General features: G+C 41.2%; 1 protein-coding gene across 2 annotated transcripts in view; it reads right to left on the bottom strand.

Annotated features, from left to right (window-relative positions):
• The window catches only part of ULK4 (unc-51 like kinase 4), a 209,244-nt gene that overhangs the window by 77,413 nt on the left and 112,659 nt on the right, over window positions 1-19,172 (bottom strand). For both annotated transcript variants that reach the window (XM_062496991.1, XM_062496998.1), the window contains exon 31: window positions 15,843-15,948. In XM_062496991.1, coding sequence (XP_062352975.1) covers window positions 15,843-15,948 — 106 coding nt within the window. The remainder of the gene's footprint in view (window positions 1-15,842; window positions 15,949-19,172) is intronic.

The raw sequence follows: 19,172 nt of genomic DNA, 5'->3' as shown, positions 1-19,172 counted from the left end.
GTAGCTAATATGATAGGTACATGCTTACCTAGTTTTTAATTCTTCCTCAATCTGACCAAATCCATAAGTGCTAATACATATTATTTGAACTGTGGTTCATGGGAACACTAGCATAATGTCAAATGACAATGCTTGAATCAAACTGCAGGAAAAGCAGCATCTAGAGTAAATGCAAAGTCCACAGTCTCTACAGAGGAGGAAAAAAAATACCACTTTTATGACTAAGTGGATGAGAAGGAGCATAAGGCTTTGAAGATTTTCCTGGTTTATAGTTCTGAGTCTGTGATCAGGAAACCTTCAGATACCCACAACCTCAGCCTGATGGGAAATCTATACCTTTATTTTTAACAAAAAAACTTTACTTTTTCAGTTTAGGTTTCTGTCTCCATGTAGTATCAATCAGAGTATCCACTCGGTCAAAACCTTAAATCTTAAATTTGTCCAGGATAGGTACAGAAAATATCTATTATGGTTGGCATCTTAGAAATTTAAAGACAGTCTGGGCTTTGAAACTGTTATATTTATTGAATTAACCTCCCACCATTAAACTAAGCTGATCAGTTGTACAATCAGATGTCTGCATAAAGCCTGTCAGACTAGAATACAATGGAATGACAGGACTTAAAATATTTTTTGTTATTATTCTGGTTTTTTCCATCCATTAGGTGTTAAAATGAGACATCTTAGGTAGTTCACGCAGCGAGCTACACTGCAAGATGATCTGCTTGGCTGGCTGTAGGGACAGATAACATCAGGACACCTACTCCAGCCACAGAAACGCCAGTTCTCTTTTACAGTACAGCACTAGAGAGACAAAATGTAACAACCTGTTGATGCCTTTTTCACTTATTTTAACCTTTGAAGTTCTAGCAAGCATGTTGTGACATTTTGTGCCTTATGGGTATGACTCTCAACAACAATACGCTTGGTTCTACTTGAATGGCATAGCTGTTCCTTGCAGCAATTACCATTTCTATTTTCATTGTTTTCAGAAGGCTGCATTGATGAATATCACAGGATGGCACAGATTATTTTTTCCTCAAAGGCTTCTCTACTACCATGCTATTTTGACATGATTCCCACATATCTTTTATGATACTAGGCTTCTAAGTTTATCCATGTGATGTTACACACTTCCACCCAAGTGACTGGCATTTTGGATTAGAAAAACATGTGTTAATACTGCTAAAAAGCATTCTGAGCTTGCTAACATCGCAGAAGAAACTTCCTCAGGCTCAACCACCATTGACTTCCCATATAAACTGTAACTCAAATGAATGCGAGACACAACACAGATCTATTATCTCTTGATGTTCATAGAGACTTCTGTGCTCAAGACCCGAACTAACTACCACACTACTGGCAAGGAGCTGTGATATGCTTACATCCTGCACAGCAGAGGCTGGAAGGCATAACCCTAAGCCAAGGGACTGTCTCTCTCACATCCAATTGATACAGAAACAATATCTGGAACTACTCAGACAAGATTATAAAATTATTTTTTGTATTTTAAAATTATTTCTAATTTTGCATTGATTTAATTAAGAGCATTTCATTTCTAAACATTGACTAAATACAGAAAAAAATGCTTTCAGGTTCTCACTCATATTGATTCCCCTGACTTACTTTCCTGTCTATCTCTCTATTCAGAATCAGAGTAAATTGCATATGAGCTAAGCTTTACAGTAAGCAGATATAAAGCATTATGAGAAAATACCCTTTCTATCTTCAGTCAGTAAACAAATACTTCTATATTGTATCCTGTGAAACTTCTGCAGGATACTCCTAGGAAAAAATAGTAGCTAGTAAGGAACGTGTAAATTACTTCAGAACCAGTCTGAATGTGTGTCTCATTTCTTCACAGGCAAAGTCTGCAGGTTTTATTTGTTGTTGCTTTTTTTTTTTTTCCAGAGGGCATATTAGTTTAAGCAACGTATTCTATAGAATTTTTTAAGTACTGCTTTTCCCTTGCAAGCAGACTCCTTCTGTATGTTCCGGTTCTTCTTAAGAGACAGTTAAATTCTCCCGCCTTGGAAGAAAAAGCTGCAACTTTGAAACCAGCTACTCCAAAAACTCAATTTTACCCCTAAAATCCAAGTCACATGTAATGACACACCAATGACTTCTCAGTGTTGTGCTGTAGTTCAGATTACTGCACAGGTGAGTACAGCATGGAGGAGGATCTGTGTTGTCAATTTACTCCAGTCTACTGCCTAATTTCAATGAACACTGGTGATATAGCACATGACGAGAGTTGGCTAAGAAGCTACAAACTGTTAAAGTGTTCAATGAGCACCATGATGAAATGCCTTTGGAACTGAAGCTGAAATCAAATTATCTCTGAGGAAGTGAAAGGTAGAATATCCTCCTAAAGTTTAGGTAAGAAACATCTGGCATCTATCTAGAGAGCTCAGAATTCACAGTCATCATTATGGTAGTAATAACTATTGTTTTGCAAAGATCTGTGTATTTAAAAGATTTTTTTTCAGGTTTTTTTATTATTATTTTTTTCCAATAAAAAGGTTGATGTTGGTCTCATGATTGTCATTTTTTGGATATGCAATATTTAACAGACTTTAACAAGACAACATACGAAGACATTTGAAACCTAAGTAATCTCTTGACATCTGAATAAAAGTCAAAGAACTGGACCACAAGATGAATAAGGATACTTCAGCCATGAAAGCTGACCTTTCTTTCATAAGGTGCAAATAAGCTATGATCATCTCACTACAAATTTTATTGCAAATCTGTTCTTTTTAATAACTATCCCTGCTTTAAGCACTTAGCATGCTTTCTTAGTATGACATTGAATTTTATCAATATTATCTACTCTAATACTATTCAATATTATCAATGACTGCTGTTGATGACATCCTATGCTTCCACCAAAGGTCCTTCCTTAGGAACTTCAGGTTTTACACAAACTACTTAAAGTACCATGCACTACTAATAGTGGCCATTCTCACACAACTAAAAGACTATTTTTATTGTACAAAACCCCATAATCCCCCTTTTACTTTAGTTTCTGAGATTCAACATCATTAAGACATAGTTTAGGATTTGCTCTACCATATAGTGGAAACTTGTTTCTAACATTCAGACAAACATCTCTGTTTATATGGCTAGTGGTAGTTACTTCAGTATGGTAGCCAAACACAAGATCACAGCAGTATTGTCTGGGAAAAATAATTAAATTCAACATGACTGTGTTAAACTTCATATAGAAATCATCTCCTTACATGACCATCATCAAAAAATGGTGACTGATTTATGGAGTATAGTGGGATATAGAAAAGCTAAAAATGCAAACTCATTCATGAATAATACCAGGCTGAAGATAGTTTACTAGATGAGCTTTGAATAACAGTGGAAACTTGGAATTACTTTTTAAACATGCTGGAAATAGCTTTTTATATAAACATAAAAAATGTGATGCATTATCAGGAATAAATAGCCGCAAACAGACTATATACACTGAATATATATATATATCTAACAGAAGTTATACACTGCAGCCTACAAGATCTATCTTCCAACAAGATATTTTGTTCATTTCTTCAGAAGGAAGATCCTTGTGAAGCAATTGAAGTCTTTGAAAGACATTTCTCTACAGCTGAATATGATATACCCAAACTCTTCCTATAAACAAAATGATGTAACAGTAAGAATGAAGAATTTTCTTGCCTTTGAATATTACCCATTGTCCTGGTTTGAAGGACAGGTGTTTGCCAAGGAAAGCAGAAGCTTCCCCTTGGACTGAAAGAAAATGTGATTCTTCCGATTATTATAATTTTGGAATTAAGAGAGCTCTCAGGCAAAGATATGGGGGTAGGAATAACAGTTCTTTACTAGTATATTTAACAAGACAAACAAGAACAACAACAGCTATGAAATTACCCACAAACAGAACAGTAACTCAGTCCCAGTGTTTTTTGGCTGCAGGCACCTTTTCCCTGAGCTGCAGTTCCCGGTGCTGGGGGTGGGCGGGTCCCGCAGAGCTGCAGGAGGGCTGGGGGTGGTGGCAGCGCTGTCCCAGGGGGAGAGAGAGATGGAGAGAGAGCTCTCCGCTCACGGTGTCGGTCCTGGTGCTCAGCAGAGTGCTGGATGGTGGTAGTTCACAGCGAGAAGACAGCCGGGCAGGGTCCGATGGTGGTTTCCCGACGCTGGGATGGCGGAGATGGAGGAGAGGCAGCGATCGTCCTTCTCGTCCGAACTCCGCGGGGGAAATGGGCCGAGACCCAGCCTTCCGCTTCCTCTTCTGGCTGTTTGAATCTCTCGGGGCTTCCCTCTTCCCTCCCGTCCCCTCCCCCTTGTCACCAGGGCCCAGTCAACAGGTATCTTAGCATGACAATGGGGAAAATTCCACAGAGGGAAAAAAGGGAGAGAACTAACCCTCAACATTATCCACCCCGAATTTTCCCCTACCATCATGCCAAATCAAATTAAAAATCTTCAAATTATAGACATCCATACAGTTACAGATACAGGCACAGTATTGTAGGTAGTTCACCCTAAAACAAGGTCTCCTTGGGGTATGCATCTGGTCTTTCCATTCCTTTGCATGATCCACCAGGTACACCCTGGCCCTTGAGCAAAAACCACCCCAGGAATTGGATTGTCTTTGCTGGAGGCAGGGTTCACCCAAACAGTTTTTCCTAGCATACCTCTCATATGCACCACTGGAACCTTGTCCCCATCTGGTGTTCTCAAGGGCTCAGACTGGGCAGGGCCTGCTCGATTAGTGGAACCTCGGGTGTTCACTAACCATGTGGCCTTTGGTAGATTAGTCTCCCAGTTTTTGAAAGTCCCCCCACCCAGTGCCTTCAAGGTGGTTTTAAGCAGCCCATTGCACCGTTCCACTTTTCCAGCCGTTGGTGCATGATAAGGAATGTGGTACACCCACTCGATGCCGTGTTCTCTGGCCCAGGTGCTTATGAGGCTGTTCTTGAAATGAGTCCCATTGTCTGACTCAATTCTCTCAGGGGTACCATGTCTCCAAAGGACTTGTTTTTCCAGGCCCAGGATGGTGTTGCGGGCAGTGGCATGAGGCACAGGGTAGGTCTCCAACCATCCAGTGGTGGCTTCCACCATGGTCAGCACGTAGCGCTTGCCTTGGCGTGTCTGAGGCAGTGTGATGTAGTCAATCTGCCAGGCCTCCCCATACTTATATTTGGACCACCGCCCCCCATACCAGAGGGGCTTCACTCGCTTGGCTTGCTTGATGGCAGCACACGTCCCACAGTCATGGATAACCTGGGAAATACTGTCCATGGTGAGATCCACCCCTCGGTCTCGTGCCCACTTATAGGTAGCATCTCTGCCTTGGGGACCTGAGGCATCGTGGGCCCATCGAGCCAGGAACAACTCTCCCTTGTGTTGCCAGTCTAAGTCTATCTGTGACACCTCTATCCTTGCAGCCTGATCTACTTGCTCATTGTGTTGGTGCTCCTCATTAGCTCGACTCTTGGGGACATGGGCATCTACATGACGGACCTTTACGGGTAGCTTCTCTACCCGACTGGCAATGTCTTTCCACTCATCAGCAGCCCAGATTGGTTTTCCCCTACGTTGCCAGTTAGCTTTTTTCCATCTTTCCAGCCAGCCCCACAGAGCATTGGCTACCATCCATGAATCAGTGTAAAGGTAAAGCTTTGGCCACTTCTCTCTTTCAGCAATGTCCAGGGCCAGCTGAACGGCTTTGAGTTCAGCAAGTTGACTTGATCCACCTTCTCCTTCAGTAGCTTGTGCAACCTGTCGTGTGGGGCTCCATACGGCTGCTTTCCACTTCCGGTTCATCCCCACGATGCGACAGGAACCGTCAGTGAAAAGAGCGTAGCGAGTTTCATCTGCTGGCAGTTGGTTGTATGGCGGGGCTTCATCAGCCCGGGTCACTTGTTCTTGCTCCTCTTCATCGGCAAGACCAAAATTTTCACCTTCTGGCCAGTTTGTAATTATTTCCAAAATCCCAGGGCGATTTGGGTTTCCGATACGGGCGTGCTGTGTGATGAGGGCAATCCACTTGCTCCATGTGGCATCGGTGGCGTGGTGGGTAGAGGGGACCTTCCCTTTAAACATCCACCCCAGCACTGGTAGTCGGGGTGCCAGGAGGAGCTGTGCTTCTGTGCCAATCACTTCTGAGGCAGCTTGAACTCCTTCATAAGCAGCCAAGATCTCCTTCTCTGTTGGGGTGTAGTTGGCTTCAGACCCTCTGTAACTTCGGCTCCAGAATCCCAGAGGTCGGCCTCGGGTTTCACCAGGTACCTTCTGCCAAAGGCTCCAGGACAAGCCCTTGTTCCCGGCTGCAGAGTAGAGCACATTCTTCACCTCTGGTCCCGTCCTGACTGGGCCGAGGGCTACTGCATGAGCGATCTCCTGCTTGATCCGGGCAAAAGCTTGCTGCTGCTCAGGGCCCCAGTGGAATTCGTTCTTCTTCCGGGTGACCAGGTAGAGAGGGCTCACGATCTGGCTGTACTCAGGAATGTGCATTCTCCAAAAGCCTATGGCACCTAGGAAAGCTTGTGTTTCCTTCTTGTTGGTTGGTGGAGACATCGCGGTGATCTTATTGATGACCTCAGTGGGGATTTGGCGCCGCCCGTCTTGCCACTTTACTCCCAGGAACTGGATCTCTCGGGCAGGACCTTTGACTTTGCTCCTCTTGATGGCAAAACCGGCTCCCAGCAGAATCTGGATGATCTTTTCTCCTTTCTCAAATACTTCCATTGCCGTGTTCCCCCAGACAATCATGTCATCAATGTATTGCAGATGTTCTGGAGCTTCACCCTTTTCCAGTGCAGCCTGGCAGATGGTGGGGCTGTGTTTCCACCCCTGGGGCACTCGGTTCCAGGTGTACTGCACGCCCCTCCAGGTGAAAGCAAACTGAGGCCTGCACTCTGCTGCCAGAGGAATGGAGAAGAATGCATTGGCAATGTCAATGGTGGCATACCACTTTGCTGCCTTGGACTCCAGCTCGTACTGGAGTTCCAGCATATCTGTCATAGCAGCGCTCAGCGGTGGAGTCACTTCATTCAATGCACGATAGTCCACAGTCAATCTCCATTCTCCATCAGACTTGCGCACAGGCCAGATGGGGCTGTTGAAGGGTGAGTGGGTTTTGCTGACCACCCCTTGGCCCTCCAGCTCACGGATCATCTTGTGGATGGGGATCACAGCATCTCGATTTGTCCTGTACTGCCTGTGGTGCACTGTTGAGGTGGCAATTGGCACTTGCTGCTCCTTCACCTTCAGGAGTCCCACTGCAGATGGGTTCTCTGACAGTCCAAGCAAGGTGTTCAATTGCTTAATGTTTTCTGCCTCTACAGCAGCTATTCCAAAAGCCCACCTGAGTCCCTTTGGGTCTTTGTAATAGCCATTCCTCAGGAAGTCTATGCCTAGAATACACGGTGCCTCTGGGCCAGTCACAATTGGATGCTTCTGCCACTCTTTCCCAGTCAGGCTCACCTCAGCCTCCAGCAAAGTCAATTCCTGTGATCCCCCTGTCACCCCAGCAATAGAAACAGGCTCTTCCCCGACATGTTCTGATGGTATTAGGGTGCACTGTGAACCAGTGTCAACTAATGCCCTAAGTTTTTGTGGCTCTGATGTGCCAGGCCATCGGATTCACACCGTCCAAAAGACCCGGTTTTCCCGTGCCTCTCCCTGACTAGAGGCAGGGCCCCTCTAGCACTGGTTATTATTTCCTTCCTGGGCATACATGTTGGAGGTTCCCTCAAGGGGATCTGACAAATCATCCTCCCTTTTGTAATACCCTGCATCTTGGTTATGGGAAGTTGAGGCTACCTTCACTTTAGTGGAGCTCCCTTGGTTAGTGTTTCCCTCCTTGAGTTGACGCACCCGCGCTGCCAGGGCAGAAGTGGGTTTCCCATCCCACCTCCTCATGTCTTCCCCATGGTCACGCAGAAAGAACCACAGGTCAGCTCGTGGGGTGTATCCTCTCTCCCTAGCTGGGGGACGTTGGGCTCTAACTCTGGGATCTGTGACTCGCACTGGTGCTGCATTGACCTTCCTCATCTCCTCCCTCACCCCTCTTATCTCCTCCTTGAACTCCTCTCTGAGTTCCCTAATCACGGCAGAGACCTGAGCCTGCATTGGGCCATTCATTATACTCTCAAAATTTCTGAGCTTATCGGCAACAGAACCCACTGTCTCGTGGTTGGTGTCAGCATTAATGGCTGCAATGAATGTGGTGTATTGAGATGACCCCAGGTGTGCCAGATTCCACAACATCTGCCCTGTGCACCTGACCTTGTCGGGGTCATTGTCATGTTGTCCACCCCTCCCAAAGAGTACTTCCAGTATTGCTACTTCTCTCAGCTGTTGGATCCCCTCCTCAGCGGTTTTCCAGCGCATTCTATGGTGGTGCTCCTGCATTCTCTCTCTATGGACAAACCTCTCTCTTACACTCATTAAAAGCCGCTCCCAGAGGGAAAGGGGGCCTCGTTCCCTTACGAATATGTGATCCACACCTGAGTCCTGGGTTAGGGGTCCCAAATTCCTTGCCTCAGTACCATCCAGCTGCACACCTGTACCCATAAGGTCCCAGACCCGCAGTAACCATGTTGTAAAAGCCTCACGGCCCCTTCGTACAACATCTTTACGCAGATTACGGAGACTCTCGTATGACAGGGACTCTGTGACGATCTCAACCTCTGGCTCCCCTGCTGGTTGTGAGGGCCCTGCTTTCTGATCATTATTATCTAGGTGCTTTGTTTTCACCTTAGACTTTCTAGTTTCCATGGGGGCAACTGCTGCTGGCTGTGAGTGCCCTTGCAGTTCAGCTGGAGCCCAGAGAGATGTAACATTTGTGGGTTCCACTGCTGCACCATCAGGTTCTCCCTCTTTAAGGCAGAGGGAGAGTTTCTCAAGAGCTGGGGAAAGGTACTCCTTCAGCATTTGGCCCATCTCCTTCACTAGAAACCCCACCCACTCTGGATGGTTCCTTTCTGAGGTGAGCTCTGGGGCAGAATCAGGCTCAGGGGCAACATCCTTAACCTCTGGGGCAGAATCCTTAGTCTCTGGGGGAGAATCCTTAGTCTCTGGGGCAGGGGCAGGGTCAGGCTCTGGGGCAGGATCCCTATTCCTTGGGGGACGTATCAGGGTTGTCATCCAAGTCAATCTCCCCTCATCTCGGAATGTTAAATAGAACAGGTTTACAAGGCCTATTAGCAATGTCAGCCACTGTATGATATCATTACTGCTTAGAAGAGATTTGAACCCCTCAAAAGCTGGTGGAGCAGACCCAAAAAACTGTGTAAGGGGTTGGGACAAAATTTTCCCTGGTGTCATATCCTCACAGTATGTACCATTATTAAAGTAGCCCCAAAAACATACAGTTAGAGTGTGATAGCTCCGAATCCATGTGCCCACCTTCCAGAGGAAGTTAAAAATCCATGAATTTCTCACGTTATCAGCCCACAAAAGGAACTGGATAATAGTTACAGCAGCCTGAGTTATAGGACCCATGTTCAAGTAAGGGATTGCAAATGGGAGAGATAAAGCTGTGGCCACATGGAACCCAAACCACGGTAAGCTGGACAACATGATGCCACCTAACACAAAACTGAGGTAACTCAAGAACTGTTATTCCTTTTTCACCCTTTTCTCTCAATGCCCTCGGGCCGCACGTTGGGCGCCAAAATCTGTCCTGGTTTGAAGGACAGGTGTTTGCCAAGGAAAGCAGAAGCTTCCCCTTGGACTGAAAGAAAATGTGATTCTTCCGATTATTATAATTTTGGAATTAAGAGAGCTCTCAGGCAAAGATATGGGGGTAGGAATAACAGTTCTTTACTAGTATATTTAACAAGACAAACAAGAACAACAACAGCTATGAAATTACCCACAAACAGAACAGTAACTCAGTCCCAGTGTTTTTTGGCTGCAGGCACCTTTTCCCTGAGCTGCAGTTCCCGGTGCTGGGGGCGGGCGGGTCCCGCAGAGCCGCAGGAGGGCTGGGGGTGATGGCAGTGCTGTCCCAGGGGGAGAGAGAGATGGAGAGAGAGCTCTCCGCTCACGGTGTCGGTCCCGGTGATCAGTAGAGTGCTGGATGGTGGTAGTTCACAGCGAGAAGACAGCCGGGCAGGGTCCGATGGTGGTTTCCCGACGCTGGGATGGGACACAGGCAGCGATCGTCCTTCTCGTCCGAACTCCGCGGGGGAAATGGGCCGAGACCCAGCCTTACGCTTCCTCTTCTGGCTGTTTGAATCTCTCGGGGCTTCCCTCTTCCCTCCCGTCCCCTCCCCCTTGTCACCAGGGCCCAGTCAACAGGTATCTTAGCATGACAGTGGGGAAAATTCCACAGAGGGAAAAAAGGGAGAGAACTAACCCTCAACACCCATGAACAAACCATATTCAGAGCTGGAAAGCACTGCTAACTAGACAATGATTAACTTTTTCTGGTTTTAATTTGTACAAACTATGTGAAAAACAAACCAAAACCCCTCAAAAAAAAAATCACAATTGCAGAAAGAAAAGCAACAAAGAGAATGAAATACTGACATACTGACAGCAAAATAAAAAGTTTATGTATCTGTGAATTGTACTTGAGTACAAGAATTTCACTACATTAAGTGCTGTGGTGCAGTTAGCTATTTATTAATCATCACATCCACATAATGAAGCAGCCTTGCACACTCACACCGCTCACTTATCAAGCAGCCAACCCCGACTTCATGGCTTGTCTTATGTCTAAATTTGTCAGTATGTCAGTACTTGTCACTAGATACACATGTAAGAGAGACAATATGCCTTTTCAATAGACTGGTCTAGCACTTGTCTGTAGAAACAGATGATCACTGTACTCCTACAATACTTACTTGAGAACTCATAATTTTAGCATCTAGAACAGGGTTTTTATTTTAGGGTCAACAAATGTCAGCCCTTATAATATGACAGGTACCAAGTAATGTATAGCTGGTTGTTTCATGATCAGTAGAACTAATAATACCCGTCTTTGTATAGATCTGCATCCTGTATCTCTGCCAACCTCCACGGCAGTCAAGTCACCATCCTCCTCACTGATGACTCCCTGCCCCTGCTTCTGAAACCTTGGTGCTGTTTTGTCCTCTCACCCAACTGTAAGCATCCCCTAAAGTGTGAGTTGCTCTCATGCACTGACCGAGCCTGTGGGATCATTTCATTGATCTCCTCCTCAGGCATTGACCAACACACCATTAAAATCAGTGGTTACAAAGCTAAAACAGAGACTGCAGAAATCCTAGAAAGGAAATGGGAAGTGAATACTCAAAAGGCTATGGAGATGTATTAATTAATAGATCTTTACAGTATGTAATGTAAAAGGACATATCTATATTTTGTACTTGTCATGTATACCACTATTCTATTTGCTGAACACTAGTGAAGAATATTTAATTGATAATCCTTTTGTCTTTCCCTAAATTATGGCATTAACTTGGGTCTCTGTCAGCAGATACTGATTATTATAGATTGAATACGTATTTTGCATATTTTTGCTTTCTCAAGTGAACTTAAAATTGTCTGACATCAAAACATGGGGAAAGGGTGGAAAGAAAGACAGGCAGTCAGAAGCCAAGACAGAGGAAGAGAGGGTGTCACTGTCTTAGAAGACCATACTGAAAATGACCACAACTGTCTTGGCTTTTTAATGTCTTTCTTTAACTATTCACAAGGGACCCTATATTAATTGTAGTCTCTTTATTGAATTCCAGTCTCAGTAATTAAACTGAATCATATAGTTCCCCCCGATTATTAAGTGGAAATTGTCATTAATGTTAACAGAACAAATGTTTAACAGCTGCTAACAAGTAAAGGACATTTTAATTCCCTCTGTGACTTCAGTTGCATATGTTATTCTTCATTTCACCTTTAAACATTTTAAGTGGTTATCAGTACATGTCTGATGTACTGTAACACAGAAGTACACAGTTCAGGGAAGAGAGAAATTAATACTAAGCAATCCACCTTCTATGAAAGTTGCTGAAATATACGACCATATCATTTTTAATAACGGGAAATCACAGAAGTAGTAATGCAGAAAGTGCCATCATGCAAAATTTTCTAGAGAAAGGGGAAAGTTCAACATGTAAGCTATAGTCCTTTAAAAAATCTATCACCTCATACAACTCCTTTGAGCAAGTGAGAGTTCTTAAGTCTAACAGGCACAAAAAGAAACAGTAATGTGGGTCTCTAAATGATGTCTTCAAAAATACAGCTTCTTGACAGCTGAAGAAAGGCATGCACAAAATCAAAAAGAAATCTTCATTGCTAATGTATTGACTCTTAGATACAAAAATCTTGACAGGACTGACCACCTAACCTAAGTTCCTTCTAATGTTCAGCAAGTACCTATGTTTTTTAATTTCTAAAGATCCATATATACATGAATCAATTATCACACTGTAACAGGGAAATAAGGGAAATCGATGACCCATAATACTGTCTTCAGCCCTTTTTTTTAACACAGGAGAATAGCTCATGAATGTTGAATACCTTCATTAACAGCACATACACAGTGTTAATAGGATGTATTAACATGCATGTTCAGCAAGTTTACAGATGACATTGAAATGAAGAAAGCAGTTGATGTGATGAAGGATTGATAGATTTGGAAAGAGCTGAAGTGCTCAATAAAAAGGGCTGCCAGAAACCTTTTGTTTAACAAAGGCAAGTACAAAGCTCTGCGCTTGGGAAAGAGTACATTCATGTAATAGTACAGGCAGAGGCTGAAAATACACACATCATGTGGTCCACTCTCCTAAATATCTTGGTTGCCCTTCTCTGGACTTGCTCCTGCTTGTCAATGTCTTGCTTATAGTTTGAAGCTCAAAAGTAGAGACTACAACAAACGGAGGAGAATAATCACTTTCCTTGACCTTCCAGTTTTTCTTTCTCATCACAGTCCTCTTTTGCCCTGATGGCTGCAAATACACACTGCTGACTCATATTCAATTTTTCTACTTGGACTCCAGGATATTTTTCTACAAGAGGAAGCTCTGTTTTCATTTTACTAGATTGCATTCTTTTCCATCACAGAAAAGTCATTCAAAAATGAGAAGTTAAATGCCAACGATATGGCAGCATAAGTTTAAGGTATTTTCCTGATGTGAACAGTATATCTTTACAGATGCTAATGCAAAGGACATAAAGCCCTCCAGTTTGTACAGAATAACTTCTCTCCCTTTTAATTCAAAGAAAATCTAACAGTCTGCAATTACAAGATCAATACTCCCATAACATCCCTGGCAGAACAAATTTTAGAAGTTCTTTACTTGACAATTAGGCCCTAAATCAATAAAGCACTGGCTAAAATCCAGGTTTCCAGTAGTCTGATGATTAGCCAGTGGGGAAAAGGGATGAGAGAAGATGGGGACATTTGACTTGAGATAAATTATTTTTGGCTACTGTGCTGCTTTCTCTAGTGTGGTTGCTGAAGTTCAGTGAGCCCAAATTAGTGTTATCTAATCAGTATTAGTCTGAAAATATTATTGGAGTCATTATGACATAGCACAAGAAAAAGACTTTAATATTATTTCTATCCTGCTTCCTTAATTTGGAAACTAGCATGACTGAAGAGATTGGAACGGATGAGGAGTGAAAGAGCACAAACATACTACCAGCAGCATAAAAAGCACAGAGCAATTTGCTTTGTAGGACAATAAGGAAGAGATATTTAGGGAATGGAGGTGTTTCTCCTATAATGTTGAACAGTTTTGCACCTAATTTGCCACAGACAAAGGCAGAGTATATTACTTTAAGTAAGGCATGCCAATTATGTGGTTACAGTGCCTGTGGGATTTGACAAACTTTGCATTGTGCAGTTTTAACAAGTTATCCTGCTGCAACTCAGGTCAATGCTGACTTAGGATTTTGCCTGACAGGGAGCAGATGTGCCTAAAGATAGTAAAAGCAGCATATACATCTAAATTCCAAGAAACTGCAAGCAGTTCTAAGTGTGATAGGCAGTGAGAAATAACCAAAGAATCAGAATCCTATGGACCAGCCCTTGCCAAATTAGTCATACTATTACATTATTTTTTTTCCTGGCTCTGTTCTCCACTAATACACCACTAACTTCAGAGTGGATCTGTTTACAACAGAGGAGGGGAACATGTTATTAGCAATAATGTCAAGTTCCAGTTTGTCTCCTGAGTAATAGCATCGCCCATTCAATGCCTAAAAACTAGAATGATTCAGGAATTCAGCTCTCTTACTTTCTGGGTCAGTGTTTTAACTACTGTGGTTATTCTGAAAATGAGCACATGATTTCTACTACCCATCTTGATGAATTCATAGGTTGCTATGTGTACCAACAAATAGTGTTGGGGTTTTTTGTTTTTCAATACTTATGGCGCGAGACTCGAGGGTAGTCTCCCCGACCAACCTCTAAAGGTTCCCTGATATCAGGGCTAAGGTGGCGAAATGAGGAACGGGTCCACACCACAGCTCTGGAACTAAATACTTTAATAACCACAAAAGAAAATGTGGGACAAGGCCCAAAACACGTACACACACCTATAAGAGCTAAGGGTAGAAGACAAGGCTGAGGGAAAATCCAGGGTATTTATAAGGGATCATGAGAGGTGGGTCGAGGATGATAATCCAGTGGGTAAAGGGAAAAGTGGTGCAAGGGAGGAGTAATATGGGGCAGTAACCAGTAAGGTAGGATGGGTGGAACAATGCGGTGAATATAAACCAATGGGGGTACAAGGATACAAGAACTTTCCAGAACTGGGAGGAGAAAAGGGATGACATAACTGGGAATAGAGGAACCAATAGGAAATGAGGGTTATAAAGCTTTACCATGAACAGTTTTAAAACCTTTGACAACTTTCTTAGGAACTGTTATAAACTTAAACAAATGCCCTCCAAGGTCTGGGGCCAAGGGGCAACACACCAAAAACACTGGTCTGGCTTTGGATGTCAGCCAGCTCAATTCCCACAAAATAGTACAAATGATAGCACAGACCTGTATTGCTAGATGACACTCACCCACTCATGATAAACAGAAGAAATGCTATCAAAATGTATGTGTCTAAACAAGCTTGTAGTTTATATAGATTTCCAATAGCAGAAACCTTTTTTTCAGAACAAATTTTTCAAACAAAAGGAGCTTAGATAATAAAACACAGTGAAAGGAATAATGGAATCATAGAACAGCTTGGGTTGGAAAGGACCTTTAAAGGTCCTTAGTCCAAACCTCTTGCAATAAATGCAGGGACATCTTCAGCTAGGTCAGGTTGTTTAGAACCCTGTCCAGCCTAACCTTGAACACTCTCAAGGATGGGGCATCCACCCAATCTCCAGGTAACTTGTGCCTGAAGAGTGGTTGGATGTTTTATTACCCAACTTAATTGGTAAACATTTCATGAAGACATTCAATGGTTTGTAGACTAAGACTACTAGTTTGGTTTACACCCCATTAGTCTACATCACTGGACTGGTAAAGAAGCTTTTTCTTAAAAGTGTACACCAATATTGTACAACTTATCCTTTCACAGGTTTAACCAGTGAGAAAAGGAAGTCTCTCTACACTCTGCACTGTTATGGTCAGAACTTTAGCCTATGCTTTCCTTCCCAAGCCATTTTCCACAGGCATAATGTAATTTTCAGTTAGTAATTCTTATGTAAGCACATTTTCTTGGAAGAACAACTTTCTAAAAGCTAAATTTGTAATGAAATCAGTAAAGAAGGAAGAGGACGTGATGAGGATGACATCAGTTACAATGTCATTAGCTAACAACCACTACAAAACCTAAATAGATAGAAGTTTAGTTTCACACAGTACCAGATACAACAGACTGGAAAACATCTGAGAATAAATGAGAATAAAGATAAAGATGACATACCTTGTTCAAAGAGTATCATCATGTTCATACTTTTGTTAGAAACAATATTATTCAGTAAAGCAATTAGAGTTTGCATTGTATTTCCAAGTATACTGTCCTGGTATCGCTGCAAAAACAAAACAAAAAAGTAAAAAAAAAATAAATTAATAAATCTAGCATTCCTTTTGCAAAGTTAGAAGACTATTACCTTAAAAATGTTGTCATGCAAAAGCAATTAAATCAATCCCTTAAAATTCAGCATTTAAAATATGTAAAACCAGCCGAATATTTTAGTAGATAACATCAATTTCAGAGACCCTGATCTACAACCTTAGACCAGAACTTCTCCTATGTTATTTTAAACTAAAACAATTCTTATCTAGGTCTAAAATGTTAGGAATTTTTAAAATGGCACAGAACTTTATCAGCCTAATCTCTATATAGTCAGAATCAGAAATATTTCCCTTTGTATTATATTTATTTTATTAATGGCATTATTGTTACTCTTTTAAGCCTCAGGTCGATAACCCCACCATAAGTCTATTTGTTGTTTTTTCTTTGTATATATTCATAATTTCACAGACACATGAAAGACCTATGACTTTACTGAATTGCATCACATTTTTAATGTCTTCCTTATGTTTGATGATTGCTTCAGTGATATTTCACAATTGTTGAGACTACAGTGAGAAGAGGAAGGCACCAAGGTTTATAAAGAAATTTATTTTCTTCTGTTATATTCACTACACTTGAACACTCAGGCTGAAAAGGGTAGATAAGCCCCCAAAAAGCCAAAATAAGACAAGCCTTGACAAATCTGAGTTTAGATGTAAATATAAGCCTAAGTACTTTTCAAATCTTCCTGGAAGGTTCAGGAAATATTTTGTCCCATTTTCAGACTCAAAGCCAAATAGATACATATATCCAAAGTGAAAATACCAACTAAGAAAAAAATGGCCATGTTTCATGCATCGTAGGTTTCTCACATGCACTTAGGTAGCTTCCACATGTCCCTTTCCCAGCAAATCTCTCAGTATATTGGTATTGCTCAACTACTTCACTGCCACAGAATACACCATTTATTAGGGTCCATGTCCTGTCTGAGAGTAGTCAATTGAAAAAATTTAAAGTTGAATATGACTACACTTATCGGAAGTTAAGGATTTCATATGGCAAAAATCATTTAAATTCTTGAATACAGTCAAAGGAACACTTTATGTTTCTGCACTAAAAAATAAAAAGCATTATTTCATACAATTACCATTAAATATATATGTCGAGATATAATACAGTAACAGATAATTAAATATATAAACATACACAACCTCCTACGCAATTTCAGTTATATGAATTTTCTATTCATAATAAAGTGCTCTAAAATAGATCATAAGGAGAAGATACAAAGAAGAGTGCCTTGCAGCCTTCTGAAAGACTGTAGTTTCCTAACCAAGCCTTAAAAATATATATCCAAGAGCTTTTAAATTATATTTACTTTATATAGCATTTTAAGATGTTATTTATGATTTCCAAAAGAACACAATTAATATCTGTTCCTCTAAAGGTTTGGAATACAGCCTGATATATTCAAAAGGAAAGTTGGAAAGTATAAACACCAGATTCCTCAAAGGTAAGGTAACCATGGTACTAAAAATAAATTTGAAGTTATTTTACTACAGATAGCTGAAGGATAAGGAAAACATAATTTTAGAAAGATAAACGATGTGTTTATCTGGTAGTCTATCATCGCAGTATCTCACTAATTCTCCTAAAGAACACCTAGAAAAAAATACATTAAATAGCAAGAATGACTGTCCACTACTGAGGATAATGATACATACACTGAGAACATAAAATTAACAAAAGCAAAACAAATCCCCAAACGTCAAAACAACAGCTATCTCAAGTATTTTCTTTGCAAGTACAATATTTCTATTACTACTTCATATATTTGAAGTAAACACCTTCTAGCAAAATTTCCTTTTCAGATATGCAATTAGAAGAGAAGCTGTTAGCTGCTTATGATAACAGTCTTTCAAATTCACCAGGTTAGTAACATTTTAGTGAAGCCACTTTCACTTTTAATGGACAACAATTGCTCTTTGCAACCCTCTTCTGAACGACCAGCACTGATGTTTTTATTTATATCAAAGCATAAATAACAAAACTTATCCTAAATACATATAAATTAGAATTCAAGATACAAGGCAGATATATTGAGGAAGGAAAATGGTATCTTAACAATTAAATAATCATACAAGTGGTATACTCATCTGTACTATTAGTGACTTAATGTATGTTCCATGATGGGTTTTGACAAGATATTAGGTTCCAAGAAGCTACAGGTATGTTTTACTTATCTAAGCCATCAATGGTCACTGTTAGACTCAATTTTAGAGGTCTATATAGAAATATTTAACTTCATAATCTATCAAAGAGTAAAGCTGATCTAATTTCTGTGCACAGCACCACTGACTGCAGACATTTAATGAACAGTACACTTGACAAGCTTTAATAAAACATAGCATTTGCCAGCAGAGATAATTAGAATTGAAGCAGTAAAATTCTAGTGTTTGGCAACACAGATGAAACAACTTCATTACAATGTACAGCTTTGGCGAATGAAAGGCAGGAAAGCACTGGACCCTGAAGAATCAGCCTTCTCAAAACTAATTGCTTCAGTGCTTAAAAAGGACAGCTATGAAATACCAAGGGCATAACAAGGAAATCCTAGTATTAAAGAAAAAGAAACCACAGCAGATAAATCAAGCTTTTCAAATAGGACTGAACTCTGTTTAGGCCATTAAACTTTTCATTCTAATTTTGAAGGGTTGTACTTTCACAAAAGAAATCAGTTGAAGTATTTATTTAAACCAGTTAGGTAAAAGGGTGTGAATTAGCAAAGAGGGAGTAGGAATCTTGGCAAGACACCATGGCTAAAGCTGCCTTTTCTCTTCCTTTAAGGGGATTAGATCTTAGAACAGTACTAGGCAAACTACAGTATTTTAATTACATTTTAGATAACAAAAGAGATTGCACTTGTGATAAGACATTTGCAATTTGGGAGACTTCACATATGTCTCCTACTTATACATCTAGGACAGAAGAGAAAGTCCTAAATGCTATGTTTACAGATACGCTATAATTAAATCTTACACTATATACAACAGTAGTCTTGCACATTCAATATAATCAGAGAGATTAAACTTTCCTTCTCAAGCTTATATACAATCTATGAACATAAGTAAGATAAGTAAGGGGACATAAGAAGATAGAGGCTTGCTTTTTCATACACTAAATCCATTGAAAGAAGAAAATTACAGAAATTAACAATATCCAAATTATAGTTATTAA

The sequence above is a fragment of the Cinclus cinclus genome, chromosome 1 (assembly GCF_963662255.1).
Source record: "Cinclus cinclus chromosome 1, bCinCin1.1, whole genome shotgun sequence".
Taxonomy (NCBI): Eukaryota; Metazoa; Chordata; class Aves; order Passeriformes; family Cinclidae; genus Cinclus; species Cinclus cinclus.
The sequence above is the reverse complement of the archived record's forward strand: the minus strand, read 5'-3'. Positions and strand labels throughout refer to the sequence as shown.